We start from the raw sequence: 15,284 nt of genomic DNA, 5'->3' as shown, positions 1-15,284 counted from the left end.
TGTGGGGCAGCTGGGTAGCTCAGTGGAGTGAGAGCCAGGCCTAGAGACAGGAGGTCCTAGGTTCAAACACGGCCTCAGCCACTTCCCAGCTGTGTGACCCTGGGCAAGTCACTTGACCCCCATTGCCCACCCTTACCAATCTTCCACCTATAAGACAATACACCGAAGTACAAGGGTTTAAAAAAAAAATCAAAAAAAACAAACACTTAAATATGTAATGACAACTTATACTTTGACTTTGAGCTGATTTCCTCACTATTCATTTGCTAGATGCCTACTTATTTACTAAGTTTAGGCACTATGGATGATAAAGAAAAATTATAAGACATGATCTCCATCCTCAAAAAGTTTATATTCTATCCATAATGGTAAAATGAAATAGTAAACACAAAACAGTATTATAATTACCTGCTAAGTATGTGGAACGAGAGGCAGTTATTGTATAGAGAATAAACAGCTGGGTTGAAGAAAGGAAGACCTGAATTCAAGTCCTATTTCTGATTTGCCATGTAACTATGAGCAAGTCTCCTTGCCCCTTTATCCTCTCAGTGCCTCAAGCAACTCTTTAAAGACTTTTAAGTACTTTTAATTTAATTTTCTCTTCTATTACATGTAAAAAAAGTTTCCAACATTTTAAAAAGAATTTTGAGCCTCCAATTTTATCCATCCTTCACTGAGATAAGCAATCTCATATAGATTTTACTTGTGTAATCATGTAAAACATTTTTCCATAGTAATTCTTTTGTGGAAGGAAACTCAAACAAAAAAAATAGAAAGTGAAAAAAGTTTGCTTTGGTCTGGATTCAGACTCCATCAGTTCCTTCTCTGGAAGCAGATGTCATTTTTTATCATGAGTACCCTTGGAATTATTTTTGATCACTGTATTGCTGAGAATAGCTAAGTCGTGCATAATTAATTGTTCAATGTACAGAATCCTGTCACTATACGTATCTTCTGGTTCTGATTATTTCACTCTGTTTTGGTTTTTCTTTTTTTTCCCTGGGCTGCTCCTGCTTGCCATTTTTTATAGCACAGTATTTCAATTACAATCACATACTATAACTTAGTCATTCCTCAATTAATGGGTTTCATCTTACTTTCCAAGTCTTTGCCCCCACAAAAAGAGTTGCTTTAAATATTTTTGTACAGATAAGATACAAAATACACAAAGGTATTTTGTATGATGGCAACACTATTACTAGGTTAAAGGGTATGTGCTAGTTTATAGTAGCCCTTTGGGTACAGGTCCAAATTGCTCTCCAAAGTGATTAAATCAATTCAAAACTCCCCCAACAGTGCATTAGTGTCTAAATATTCCCTCCAAGTTTTGTCATTTTCCTTTTCTGTCATAATAGTAGATCTGATAGGTGTGGAGTGCTCAGAGTTGTTTTAATTTGCCTTTCTCTAATTAACAGTGATTTACAGCATTTTTTGCATGAAAATAGAATTTTAATTACTTTGAGAACTGCCTCCTCATATCTTTTGATCATTTTTCAACTGAGGAATGATGGATTCTTATCCATTCAACTCATTTCTCTAGGTATTAAAAAAAGAGGCCTTTATTTAGTGAGACTTGTAATAAAAAATTGCATTATGATAACTGTGTATCTTTCCATTCTATTTTCCCATTTTAGTTCCTAATCACCACTTCCCCCAATTTGATTCCTAATCCATCAGTTCCACCCCACTTCTCTTATCCCCTTTCCCCTCTACTTCACTTAACAGTAAGACAGATTTCCATATCCAACTGATTGTTTATGTTCATTCTTAGATCATTAGATTAGATCATTCTTTGATCTAATTCTGATGAGTAAGGTTCAAGTGCTCCCCTCCCCAATTTCCCATTGTCTCCACCACTGCAAAAGTTTTCATGTTTCTTTTTGTTTACAGTAACTTACCCCATTGTATTTTTCTTTTCCCTCTCCTCTAAATTCATTCATCTTTCTCATGTCTTAATTTTATTTGTTTTTTATATCATCCCATCATATTCAACTCACACCCTTGCCCTTTGTCTCTGTATACACCTTCTAACTGCCCTAATAATGATAAAGTTCTGAGGAGTTAGAAAAATCTTGTTTACCTTTTTATGCTTCTCTTGAGTCTTGTATTTGAAAGTCAAATTTTCCATTCAGCTCTGGTGTTTTCATCAGAAATGTTTGAGAGTCCTCTATTTCACTGAATAACAATTTCCCCCCCCTGAAGGATTATGATCAGTTTTGCTGGGTAAGTGATTCTTGGTTGAGTCCTTGCTCCTTTGCCCTCTAGAATATCTTATTCCAGGCCCTCCAATCTTTTAATGAAGAAGTTGCTAAATCTTGTATTATCCTGTGGTTCCATTTTATTTGAATTGCTTCTTTTTGGCTAATTGCAATAGTTTCTTCTCAATCTGGCTCCACCTCCTGCTATTTTTATTTTATTTTACTTTTTAGAAAAAAATTTTCCATGGTTACATGATTCATGTTCTTACTCTCCCCTCAACCCCCTAACCCCACATCACCACCCCCATCCCCTCATAGCCAGCACGCATTTCCACTGGTTTCTTCATGTGTCATAGATCAAGACCTATTTCCATATTATTGATAGTTGTACTAGGGTGGTCATTTAGAGTCTACATCCCAAATCATGTCCACATCAACCCATATGTTCAAGCAGTTGTTTTTTTTCTGCGTTTCCACTCCTGTAGTTCATCTGAATGTGGGTAGCGTTCTTTTCCATAAATCCCTCAGAGTTGTCCTGAATCATTGCATTGCTGCTAGTACAGAAGTCCATTACATTTGATTTTACCACAGTGTATCAGTCTCTGTGTACAATGTTCTCCTGAATCTGCTCCTTTCACTCTGCATCAATTCCTGGAAGTCTTTCCAGTTCACATGGAGTTGCTCCAGTTTATTATTCTTTTGAGCACAATAGTATTCCATCACCAACAGATACCACAATTTATTCAGCCATTCCCCAATTGAAAGGCATACTCTCGTTTTCCAGTTTTTTGCCACCACAAAGAGCAAGGTTATAAATATTTTTGTACATGACTTTTTCCCTGTGATCTTTTTGGGGTACAAACCCAGCAATGGTATGGCTAGATCAAAGGGCAGGCAATCTTTTAGCGCTCTTTGGGCAGAGTTCCAAATTGCCATCTAGAATGGTTGGATCAGTTCACAACTCCATCAGTAATGCATTAATGTCCCAATTTTGCCACGTCTCCTCCAACATTCATTACCCTCCCCTGCTATCATTTTAGCCAATCTGCTATACCTGTTATTTTTTTTAAGTTTTTAAATTGCAGAAAAGATGCTGACCTGCACAAGTAAAAGGATTTTACTCACTTGGAAGTTTCCCATCCCATATAAATGAAAACAAGTTTAAATTAGTCAGTTAGATTTATAGATCAAACTAAATACTATAGGAGCACAGAAAAAAGGGAGATCAATGAAGGATGAGATAATCAGACAAGGCTTCAAGTAGGAGGAGCAATTTAAGCCTTGAAGGGTGATAAGGATTTAGAATGAGTAAAGAGAGGGCATTTCAGACCAATGGTACAAGGAGAAAAGCACACAGGTTGTAATAACCATGGACTGTTCATGGAACAATAATTAAATTAGCCTATCTAAAGTAGAAGATACATACTGACAAATGAGGTAGGTACATGGAACAGTAGATAAAACATTGGGCTGGCAATCAGGAAGATTCATCCTCCTGAGTTCAAATCCAGCCTTAGTCATTTACTAGCTGTTTGACCTTGGGCAAGTCACCAAACCTGTTTGCCTCAGTTTCCTCAACTTTAAAATGAGGATAACAGTACCTACCTCACAGAGTTTATAGGATAATCAAATGACATAATATTTGTAAAGTACTTAGTACAATGCCTGGTATACCATAAACAATATGTAAATACTAGTAATTATTATTAATAATACTAGTAGTAGCCAACTAAAAGACATTTATCTTGCTTGCACCTTCTATGTGCCAGGTACTGTTACCAAGCTTTGAGGTTTTGAAAAAGAGACCAAAGACAGACCACAATCTAATGGGGAAAGCAATAATAAAAAAAAAATGTTCACATGCACAAACAGATTATATACAGGATAAACAGAAAAAAATTGAAAGAGAAAGCAATATAATTAAGAAGCATTGGGAAAGGCTCCTTATGGAAGACAGGATTTTGGTTGGGACTTACCGGGAAACCAACAAGTAAAGAGGAAGGAGAGCATTCTAAGCACAGGGGAATAAGATAAAGGGAAAAAACCTAGAGACAAGAGTGTCTTGTTTGTGGAACAGCAAGGAAGTCTGTGTCACTGGATCAAAGAACACAGAAAAGGGAATGAGGACCAAGAAGATTAGAAAAATAGGAGGGGGGGGCTAGCTTAAGATGGGTTTTGTTTGCCAAACAGTGAATTTTGCATCTAAACCTGAAAGCAATAAGGAGACACTGAAGCTGGAAGTAAGGGAGGTGTGTGGCATGGTGGTAATGATATAATAGTGATGTTATTAACATATAATAATGGGAAATGTAATGGGAAAATGTAAATAATAGGAAATACTGTAAATCAAAACAACTCTCAGGTTTCACTTCACATTCTGCAAAATGGCAAAGATGACAAAAGATCGGAATAGTCAATATGCATTGTTAGTGGAGATATGAACCAATATAACTGTTTTGTAAAGCAATTTGGAATTATTTAATAAAGTGCTTTAAATATCCAAATCCTTTAACCTAAAATTCCATTATTAGGCTTATGCCCCAAGGAAGCTACTTATTAAAAAAACCAATACTCCTACCCTATACATCCAAATATTCATAACACAACTTTTTGTGAAGGCAAAGAACTGGAAAGAAGGTGACTGGAGAATGGTTAAACAATTTGTGAAACATGAATGTAATGTAATATTACTGTGTTATAAGGAATGAGACATGTGATGAATATAGAGAAGCATTGAAAAGTCTATAAGAACTGATGGAGAATGAAGTAAACAGAGTCAAGAAAAGAGTATATACAATGATAACAATAAAAGAATTACAGAAAAAAATCAAAAGTGCATGCTGTAAAATCATGAAGAATAAGCATGCTGGAAAGAAGAGAGATGAAAAGGCACTCTCATCCTACTGCTTTGCAAAACTGGGAAGTCCACAAGTATTGTACATTTCATATATTTTCAGAATTTTTTATTGTACTGATCAACTAAGTTGACTTTTTTTCCCTCTCCCTTTTTTTTTGCCTTTAGAAAAAAACTATTTGTTATATGGTAAAGTTCTATGAAAGGCTGAGAACACCACTTGGGAAAACTATGGTGATTTAAAAAAAAAAGGCATCAATTTAAAACATTTAAAAAATAAAAATCTTTTTAAAAAAGAATATGCACACTGAAAAGTAGTAAAGTGCTAAGACTGAGTTTTGGCTGGGACCAGATAACAGATGGACTTAAAACCAAGAAAGAAAGTTTGAATAAGATTTCATAAGTAACAGAGCAATAATAAGGCAACTAAACAAAGCAATAATATGACAAAAGCAGGATTATGGGAAGTTTAGTCTGATAGGCATATGAAGGATGAATTAAAGGAAAAAGCTGGTAGTCATAAAAGTTCAGATATATGATTATTAAAATACTTCAAATCACCTGAGCATCATCCCTTAACTTCTCCTTCTTAGCTGCAGACTCAGAGGACAAAGTGCTCATCTTCTTGCCATTAGCCTTAGTTCTCCCTTTGACCATCTTCTTCAGTCTGTTCTAGGAATTTCTCCTTCAATCATCTTCTCACTCCCTAATTTTCTCCCTAATCCCAGCAATTTGTAATCTTCTTCCATGTCCCCATCTCTCAACTGAAATTGCTTTCTCAAAGTCACTACAATTGCTAAATTGATAAATCTTTATGCTAAACCCAAAGGCTTTTTTTTTTTTTTTGGTGGAGTTAGACACAGATTCGTAATACTCTTGCTTGCTTGCGTTTTCATGGCACTATTCTGTCTTGGTTTTTTCCCTGCCTGTCAGGATGCTACCTCATGATCTCCCTTTGATGGAATCATCATCTATGTCATGCCCCCAATAAGTATATTCCTTGGAATTCTGTCTTGAATACTGTTCTTTCTCCTTCCCTTCCTTCCCCCTCTCTTCCCCCTCAACCCCTCTCTTTCCCATTTTATCTGCTCAATTAGTCCAGTTCCCATGGGTTCTCTATGCAAATGACTCCAACATCTACAAATTCTGCCTTCATCTCTTTAAAGTTCTAGTTTGCATATCTCCAAGTGCATATACCATAAACATCTCAAAATCAATGTGTTCAAAATAGACTTAATTCTGTCCCCTAAAAGTACCCCTCATCTATTTCTGTTAAGGTACCTAATATTCCTAGCCACTGAGGTTCTGAACAGAGTCATCATCCACAAGTCTTCATTCTTACTCAATCCCTATATGCTTTTACCTCCCCATCTTGGAGTCAATACTATATATTAGTTCTAAGGCAAAAGAGTAGTAAGGGCTAGGCAATGTATTGATTCCAAGATGGAAGGTAAGGGTTTAAAAAAATATATAAATTGCTCTCAAGCCCAAAAATAACGAATGGAAGAGATCAAAAAGGATTTTTAAAATCAAATAAGAGAAGCAGAAAAAAAAACGGAAAATAAATACAAGTGATACAGGAAAATCATGGAAAAAAGTGTCAACAACTTGGTAAAGGAGGCACAAAAAACTCTGAAGAAACTGATATCTTAAAAAATAGGCCAACTGAAATTGAAAGGAGGCAAAAAAAAAAAAATCCAATGAGGTGAATAATTTCTTAAAAAGCAGAATTGGCCAAATGGAAAAAAAGATACAACTCTTTCCAGTCTCTCTTCCAACCTCATCATTTGAATTAAAGTGCTCTCTCCAAAATTACTAATAATCTCTTACTTACCAAATCCAGTGGTCTTTTCTCAGTCCTAATTCTTCTTGATCACTTGGTAAGTGACACACTGATACTGTTGATTATCTTCTTCACCTTGATACTTTCTTCTCTCTAGGTTTTGGGGACACTACTCTCTCCCCGATTTTCCTCCTATCAAACTACTCCTTCAAAATCTCCTTTTCTGGATCTTCATCTAGATTCTGCCTGCTAACCATGCATGTCCCATAGGGGTCTTGGGCACCTGCTTCTATACAACTTAATGTACTGACCTTATCAACTTTCATGTATTTTTATTATCAGCTCAATGCTGATGATTCATGGGTTTCCCTATCTAGTCCTAATCTCTCTTCTAATCACTAGTCTCACATTTCTAACTTCCTTTTAGATATCTCGAAATAGGTGTCCTAGAGACATCATAAACTCAACAGGTCCATAACTGAGCTCATTAGCTTTCCCTCCAGAGCTGCCCTGATTCCAAACTTCCATATTATTGTCAAGGGCACCACAATCCTCCCAACCTGTCAGGCTCCCAAACTAGGGTGTATTCCTCAACTCCTTACTATCTTCTCACTCCCCATATAAAATCTTTTGCCAAAGGATGATACGTTCAGTGTTTTTCAGTTGTGTCTGACTCTTTGTGACCCCATTTGGGGTTTTCTTGGTAAAAATAATGGAATGGTTTGCCATTTCTTTCTCTAGCTCATTTTACAGATGAGGAAACTGAGACAAACAAGGTTAAATAGCTTGCCCAGGGTCACATAGCTACTAAGCATCTGAGGCCAGATATGATGAACTTAGGAAGAAGAGTCTTCTTGACTCCAAGATCACTGACTTTATCCACTGCAACACCTAGTTGCCAAGGGGAAGTCCCAACTAAAATCCTATTTTCTATGAGAAACCTTTCCAAATTCTTTTAATTGAAGTGTTTTCTCTTTGTTGATTATATCCTATATATTCTGTCTATAGCTTGTTTGAATATTTCCTCCTCCACTGAATTCTGAGTTCCAGGGCAGAAACTGTCTTTGGCCTTTCTTGTATCCCTAGTACTTGCCATACTACCTGACACATAGGAGGCATTTAATAAATGCTTACTAACAGAATTTTGCTTCACCTTCTCTTTCCAGATTTATTTTATTTATCTATTTATCATGTATTATTTGTTTGTTATTATTATATATTATTTATTATTATATTAATTATATATTACATCTCTACTGTACATTCTATTCTTCAAACTGCCTTAAATACATTTCCCACCTCTTCCCCTTTGTATAGGCTATTCCCTTTTCACTTGTACTTCCCCTTCAAGGTTGAGCACAAGTGCTGCCTCCAAGAGCCCTTTCCTTATTCTCCCTGTTGTTAGTGTCCCTCCCCACAAATCACTGTGCATTTATTTTGTATACATTTTATATTTATTCACTTGTGAACATGATGTGTCCCTTAGTCTAATGTTAGCTACTTGAAAGCAGGAACTGTCCCACTTTTGTACAAAGGTCTGGACTACAATGGTGGCAGTAAGAATGGATGAATCATTGGGGGGGGAGGGGAGAAGAAAAACTAACTGAATTTAGTGATTGGCTGGATACAGAAAGTGAAAGAAGACAGTAAGTTTGAGAAAACTCCAAGTTTTCTTAATGGGAAGACTAAGAGTGCTAGTGGTACTGACAAAAAATACGTATCATTGACCTTCCTCCAGATCTCATGAAACATTCTGGTTTGTTACTTCCTTATTTATATCATAACCCTCTACCAGATTAAGCTCCATGAGGGCAAAGTGCTTAGTACAATACATTCATTTTTTTTTTATTTTGAGTACCAAATTCTCTTCCTCCTTCCTCTGCCTCTCTCCTCCCCACTAAGAAGGTAAGCAAAAAAGATATTCATTATATATGTGGTCACACAAACCATTATTCCCACGTTAGCCATAGTGCAATGTTTTGTGCAAAACTACTACAACTAGGATAAGAAAGCTATCTGTCAATTGGGGAAATATCATTCCATCAATTAGCCCTAACAGAGGTCTAATTTGAAGATACATAGGAAACACAAATACATGAGACCAATAGTCACTTCTCCATTGAATAAGTGTATAAAGGTTATGAATCACTTTTTGTGGAAGCAAAGAACTGGTAACAAAGTCGATGCACATATACTGGGTAATAGCTAAACAAAATAGCAAATGAATACAATGTAGTATAAGAAATGATGAATAAGAAAAAATGAGAAGCATAGCAAGATAAACTGATAAAAAGTAAATAGATTTTTTAAAAAAACACAATAACTATTACACTGAAAATGAAGGAGAAAATTAAATTATCACTGAACACAATGTATAAAGACCAAGCTTGGACTTAGTGAAAAGAAAAGAAAATGAAATATACTATCCTATCTTTTTTGCAGAGGCAACTAGGTGGTTCAGTAGGTAAGAGTGCTGGTCCCAGACTCATGAAGATCTAGGTTCAAATCCAGCCCTAGCTGTATAACCTGGGCAAGTCACTTAAACACTGTTTGCCTTAATTCACTGGAAAAGAAAATGGCAAACCACTCTAGTATCTTTGCCAAGAAAACACAATACAGGGTCACAAAGAAGCAGTCAGGGCAGAACAACAAAAATCTTTGCAGAGGTGGGGGGCTATGGGTGTTGAACATTGCATAAACAATGAGATTTGGTTGATAATACTGATTAATTTTGCTTAAATATTTCTCCTTCCCCTCCTCTTTTTTAATTCTTTGTTAAAGATATGAATCTCTGGAGAAGGACTCAGATTAAGAACAGAAAATTAACAATAACAATTATTTTGAAAAAAGAATGCATGAGACCTCTCCCAAGAAAACAATAATGATTTGTAGTTACTAAGTTTATCTAGTACCTAACAATGCAGATTATAAATTCTACATATTCCTTTCCAAACTCAGTTAACCTGGTCTTCTAGTAGCAAACACACATAGTTCTTCATGCTCGTAGCTTTTCCATTTTGTCAAGATTAACCAGAAGTTATGTTCCACTGACAAAGCTGTCAGTATACATATATTATACCATGAAAATTAGTATTATGAAACAACATAGCCTGGTGCAGGTGTCAACAAATTACACAGCCTATGAATCAAATCTAGCCTGTTTTTGTGCAGCTCATGAAGTAAAAATGTTTTTTATATATAGCTAACCAGATTTGGCCCATGGTCCTTAGTGTGCCAACCCTTGGCCTAGTGGATAAAGCTCACCTTGATATTAGGGACATGGGTTCATATCCCACCTCAAAGTGTCCGTGTGACCCCATAGCAAATGACTTAATGAGTGGTTTAAGATGTTAAGTTACAGAACAGTTGCCCATCAGCAACGGTAGAGGGAGTTTCCTCACTGCGAATTCTCTACAGCAGTCACAGGTCCAAATTAAAAAGCAACTAGATGGCAGAGGGGAAAAATTGCTGAACCTGGAATCAGAAGGATTGAATTCAAATCATGACTGAAGACAGTACTAGTTGTTTCACCCTAGACAAGTCACTTAACATCTCTCAACCTCAGTTTCTTCTTCTATAAAATGAAGATAACAGTATCACCTAATTCCTAGTATGGTTGATGATCAAATGAAGCATAGTACCAAATAACTATCCTTCCCATTAAAATGACTACATTGTGACAAGCATCAGCTGAACAAAGGGTTTCATACAAGTTAGAAGTAGAAGTGACCTTAGAGATAATATAATTCATTCTCCTTATGTTACAGATGTGGAAACTGAGGCCCAGAAAGGGAAAGCAATTTACTTAAGGTTGGACTGGTAATAAGTAGCAGATATGGGATCTGACTCCAAGTCTAGGGTTCTTTTCACTATATACCACAGTATCCTCCAAATACTAATAAAATCTACCCATTGTTAATCTCTCAAAAATCAATCTGCAGAAAGAAAATTATCAATTTTTGTGGCACAAAGCATAATGCAAAGATTGATATATTCCAGCATGTTTCCTTCTATATATTCATATCTTTATTCTGTCATTTAGAAACACACACTTTTCCTCCCCAAAAACCATATACAACTTACATATATTTATTTCCAAAGAGCAATAAAGAACCCATTTCACAAATATTTTCTGCCCTCACTTCTAAAAGTTTTATATTTCAATTTTTACTTTTTTCCTAGACCTACAGATCTAACAAATTTCATTATCATCTTTTAGGAGTTAACAACTTTCTAACCTTAAAAAAGTAAAATATTAATCACCATATTAAGCACTATTATCAGGCAATACAGGATTTAAAAATTAAAATAAGATTTAAGTTTACTTTCAGATCTATATAAATAAATATAGAAAAAAAAACCCACAGAGGGCTTTATGTGGTAATGATATTTTGCAGTCAAAGCATGGGCCCCAAATCAGCTACCACCTGTCTATAGTTTCATACAGTCAGTAAAGAAATTAGGTGATTAAGTCAAATGTATTAAATATAATTATTAATAATATTTAAAACAATTATCCCTTCTTACCCCCAAAAGCCAGAATTCATATTGGGTTAAATAAAAGATTTGATAGTTGATCAAAGAGTTTAATTATAAGGACAAAAATTATTCATGCATTTAAAGTGACTTGGTAATAAAGCTAAACAATTGATACTGAGTTTAACAATATTATTTCATTTGATCCTCACAACAATATTATGATATAGATGTTATTATTCTTCTCACTTTACAGATGAGCAAACTGAAATGAAATTAAATGGCATGCCCAGTCACACAGCTTGTGTCTGAGAAAGAATTTGAACCCAGGTCTTCCTATCTCCAAGGCCAACATTGCAGCACCTAATACACTATAACTCTTAAGTATGCTATATTTAAGACACTAAAAACATTAGTTTAAAGAAATTAAAATTGTAAATTATTTTCTTTTTTACTTATAATTTCCTATTTTGTTAATTAATCAATTTGCCAATTAGTCAACAATATAGTACTTCATGCAAGGCCATGATATATAAAGCAATAATATTTCTGACATTAAGTTAATATAACCTCATTCAGATATGGGCATATTAAACTCTGAGCTTCTAATGTCTCCCATTAAAATTTTTAACTTTAAAATTAGTTCTATCTTGGGCTGATTTTCTTACCCATATAAGGAAGAAAATAAAACACATTTAAAATAAACTAAAGAACAATGTTCAATAGTTTTGTAATTAAGAATAACTAATTTGCTTTTGTTAAGATAAACTCTGTGGAAAATCAGGTTGTTGTTGGGGTTTGTTTGGGGTCTAAAAAAAAGTTATGGCATTCAGAGACTTCCAGATAAGCAGGACAATTCTAAAATTAACATGTGAAATTTATTGTATACTTTAAAAGGAGAAAAGCTGTAGATGGAAATTCATGGTTACATATACAACCCTCCTTCTTTAGTTCTCTGTAGAAGAAAACATTCTTATTTGTTTTAGTGTTTGTAAAGTTCAAAATAACATGAGGGAAATTTTTTTAAATAAAAAAAGAATGATAATGAAAAGTTTGCACCTACTAGGTGGGAAACTGACAAACTATAATATATTAATATATCAGAATTATAAGTGAATGAATATGAGAAATTCAATCTTCCAGTAGTTCTCCAAAATGTTTTCAAATGAAGCAAATAGAATCAAGAGAACAATATGACCACAGTAATATAAATCAAAATAACAAAGCTATGACCCTGTAGGATTTTTGAGAAGTATTCCTCTTCAGTAGAGATGTGTGGAAGTAAAGGTGTGCAAAATATTACATACACTATTCAGATAAGGTCACAAGGTTGGCTGACTTTTGCTTAACCGGGTTTTGTGTTTTGTTTAGTTTTTGTTACAAGAGAGGGTGCATTTAGTAGGGTTTTGGGGAATCATATGGAAACAACTTGTGTATAAAGCCAAAAGGGTCAATAAAATACTTTTAAAATGATAGTAATGAAAATATTAGCAATCCAAAAGTAAAGCATTGAAGCTTTAAACTGCTTTGAGACTCAGAAAGAACTCTTCCCATTTTACAGATACAGGAATCTGAAATAAGAACAGGTTTGACAACTTGTCCAAGGCCACAACACCAAGCAAATGGAACGGCCAGAGTTTGAACAAGCAAACTCCTGATTCCAAGGACTCTTCTGAAAAATACCTTGTAAAATTGTCCAGCTAAGAGTCTCCTAAAACATAAACTTTCATAGCATGAATGTGAATATATATTCCTTCAAAAATGACTCTATGTCAATCATCATTAACAACAAATATCTATTTGCCAACATTAGTCTATGTACACAGGATCTCAATAGACATTTTTCTTAAAGATTTAGCAATTCATAGAATTAAACAAATCATCTAGACCACTCTCATTTTATACAAGAAAAACTTGAGGTCAAGACTGAAGTGATATCAAAATCTCTAACTCCCAATCTAGTGCTCTTTCCATTATTATATCAATGCATAAAAATATTAGTTCCACAATGATTGGTAGTTGTACATTTGAAAATACATGTCCCTCCTAAAAATTGTTTTTATGGTAAAGCATCCTACCTTCTCCATAATCTAAAGCAATCCAGAAAATATAATTTCTTTTTGACAAATTTTACTAATAGGAATGCATCTTAAATGACTGTCACTTTTTTCTTCCACCACTGACACTAAACAAGTTTGCTAAAAATTAACCAAATCATATTTGGAGAAATTTCTACATATAAATTCATGTGTGGTTGTTAATGAAAAAAACAAAACAAAACTAATCATGATACCAGATTTTTCAAACTGCAACAAATCAAGTCAATCCTGGGATAGAAACATAAACAAAAGAATGCACAAGCTTCTCTCCTGTTCCAATGCCTAATTGTCCCAAAATAAACCAAAGTGAAAATTGAAATTTTAGAGTTTTAATTCATATACTTTATGTTCCTAGATGGCGGGTTAAAACAGGGACACAATTTGAGGGACTTGGAAAAAAAGAAAATATATTTTTTGGATTTTAAGAGCCAATTATGTTTAATACCTATTTGCAACATGAATGAGGAGCTTTGGAAGAGTATCCAATGCATGACAATTCTTTGCAGTTTCATTAATACTGAACCAGGGTACACATGCAAAAAGCAAGTGGATATGCCACATTTGTTCTAAAGGCCTTCTTAAAATAACAAAATATGCTAAGCAAAATTATTATTTTAAAATTAAACTGTACGCAAAGTCTGGTTCAACACGAGCAAATTTTAAATTGTCATTAAATTTCACTAGGGTTCCTAACTGATGTTAGTTCCAAAATGGTGAGCTGCTATCAGACATTCCAGCAGGTCTTAAAAATGTTCCTTTTGACAGGGATTTTTTTCCCCTGGTGACTACATATGCTTTCTCTTTCACGACATGCCAACTGAAGGCCTGGTCTAAGAAGGTGTTCAGTAATACGGTCCTCCAGCTCCCTATTATCATTCGCTGGTTTGGAAGACAAAACACTCCTGTGGGAGGACTCCCAGTCCTGTAGCACCCAAGCCGCGGAGGACAAAAGGTGACATTCTAATTAGGAAAAGTCGTCCGCTTTCTTGGAGTTCCCCATTTTAAGCACCACACTGGGCACCTTCGCCTGAAATTGATGAGTTCTCTCTTCCCGTGGGGAAGAGGGTCATAGCTGTCAGACACGTCGGGGTCACTTTAGGGTCTGCATTCGCAGCCCGGAGGCCGCGGGAGGGGGTGCCAGAAAACATTGGACTCCCTAGGCTATGGAGGTCCAAGCCGTTACCTGAACGTTGTCCCCAGGAGGAACTCAGAAACGTATGGGGGGAGGGTAATATGGCACTGAGGAAGGGAGAGAGACCCCCTAGTGCCCCCGACAGTGGCAGGAGGGAGAGGTAGGGGTCCCAGAACCTGAAAGGAAAAACTGGCAGAGGGAGGCCGGTTTGCCAGGGCGGACCCGGGTCAGAGGAATGGAGGGGAAAAGGGAGGTCGGGGATGAGGGAAGGGGGAGGGGACGGCGCCCAGAAGGGTTAGAGGGAGGTTCCTGCCTCAGCTCTTACGTTCAAACTGTTCGTCTTCCTCGTCCCCTCTCCCCTCGTCCTTATCGCCGTCTTCGCCGAGTCTGCGGTTCTCGCGGAGGCGGGTGAAATAGTCCACGGCGAAGTCCACCAGGTCTTCAGGGTGGTTCCTCAGCACCTCTACCGTGTAGCCCTGCAGGAGCTCCGTAAGCCCCGGCGGGATCTCGACGTGGGTCATGGCGGGGCCGGCGCGCTAACCTGCTGCCTGCCTGCCTGCCTCACGCGCAGCCGGGGCTGGGGTCAGGGCCGGGCCGCAGGGGCGGCGGCTCCCTCCGCACGCTCAGGCGGGCCGGGGCCGGGGCCGGGGCCGAGGCCGAGGCGCTCACACGCCGCTCCTCCCGGCGCGCAGGGGGCGGTTCCTCACGGCAGCTCGGGCCCAGGCGCGGGGTAGCGGCTCGT

The 15,284-nt window shown here is 36.6% G+C and overlaps 1 protein-coding gene across 1 annotated transcript in view; it reads right to left on the bottom strand.

Moving 5' to 3' along the window:
• PRKAR2A (protein kinase cAMP-dependent type II regulatory subunit alpha) overlaps nucleotides 1-15,063 on the bottom strand; it is a 127,055-nt gene extending 111,992 nt beyond the window's left edge. Inside the window, exon 1 of the mRNA XM_044680335.1 lies at nucleotides 14,868-15,063. Within this exon, the coding sequence (XP_044536270.1) occupies nucleotides 14,868-15,063 (196 nt within the window). The remainder of the gene's footprint in view (nucleotides 1-14,867) is intronic.
• Nucleotides 15,064-15,284: the final 221 nt, after the last annotated feature.

Source organism: Gracilinanus agilis, chromosome 1 (genome assembly GCF_016433145.1).
Source record: "Gracilinanus agilis isolate LMUSP501 chromosome 1, AgileGrace, whole genome shotgun sequence".
Lineage (NCBI taxonomy): Eukaryota > Metazoa > Chordata > Mammalia > Didelphimorphia > Didelphidae > Gracilinanus > Gracilinanus agilis.
Note: the sequence above shows the minus strand (reverse complement) of the source record. Positions and strands in the feature narration are given on the sequence as shown.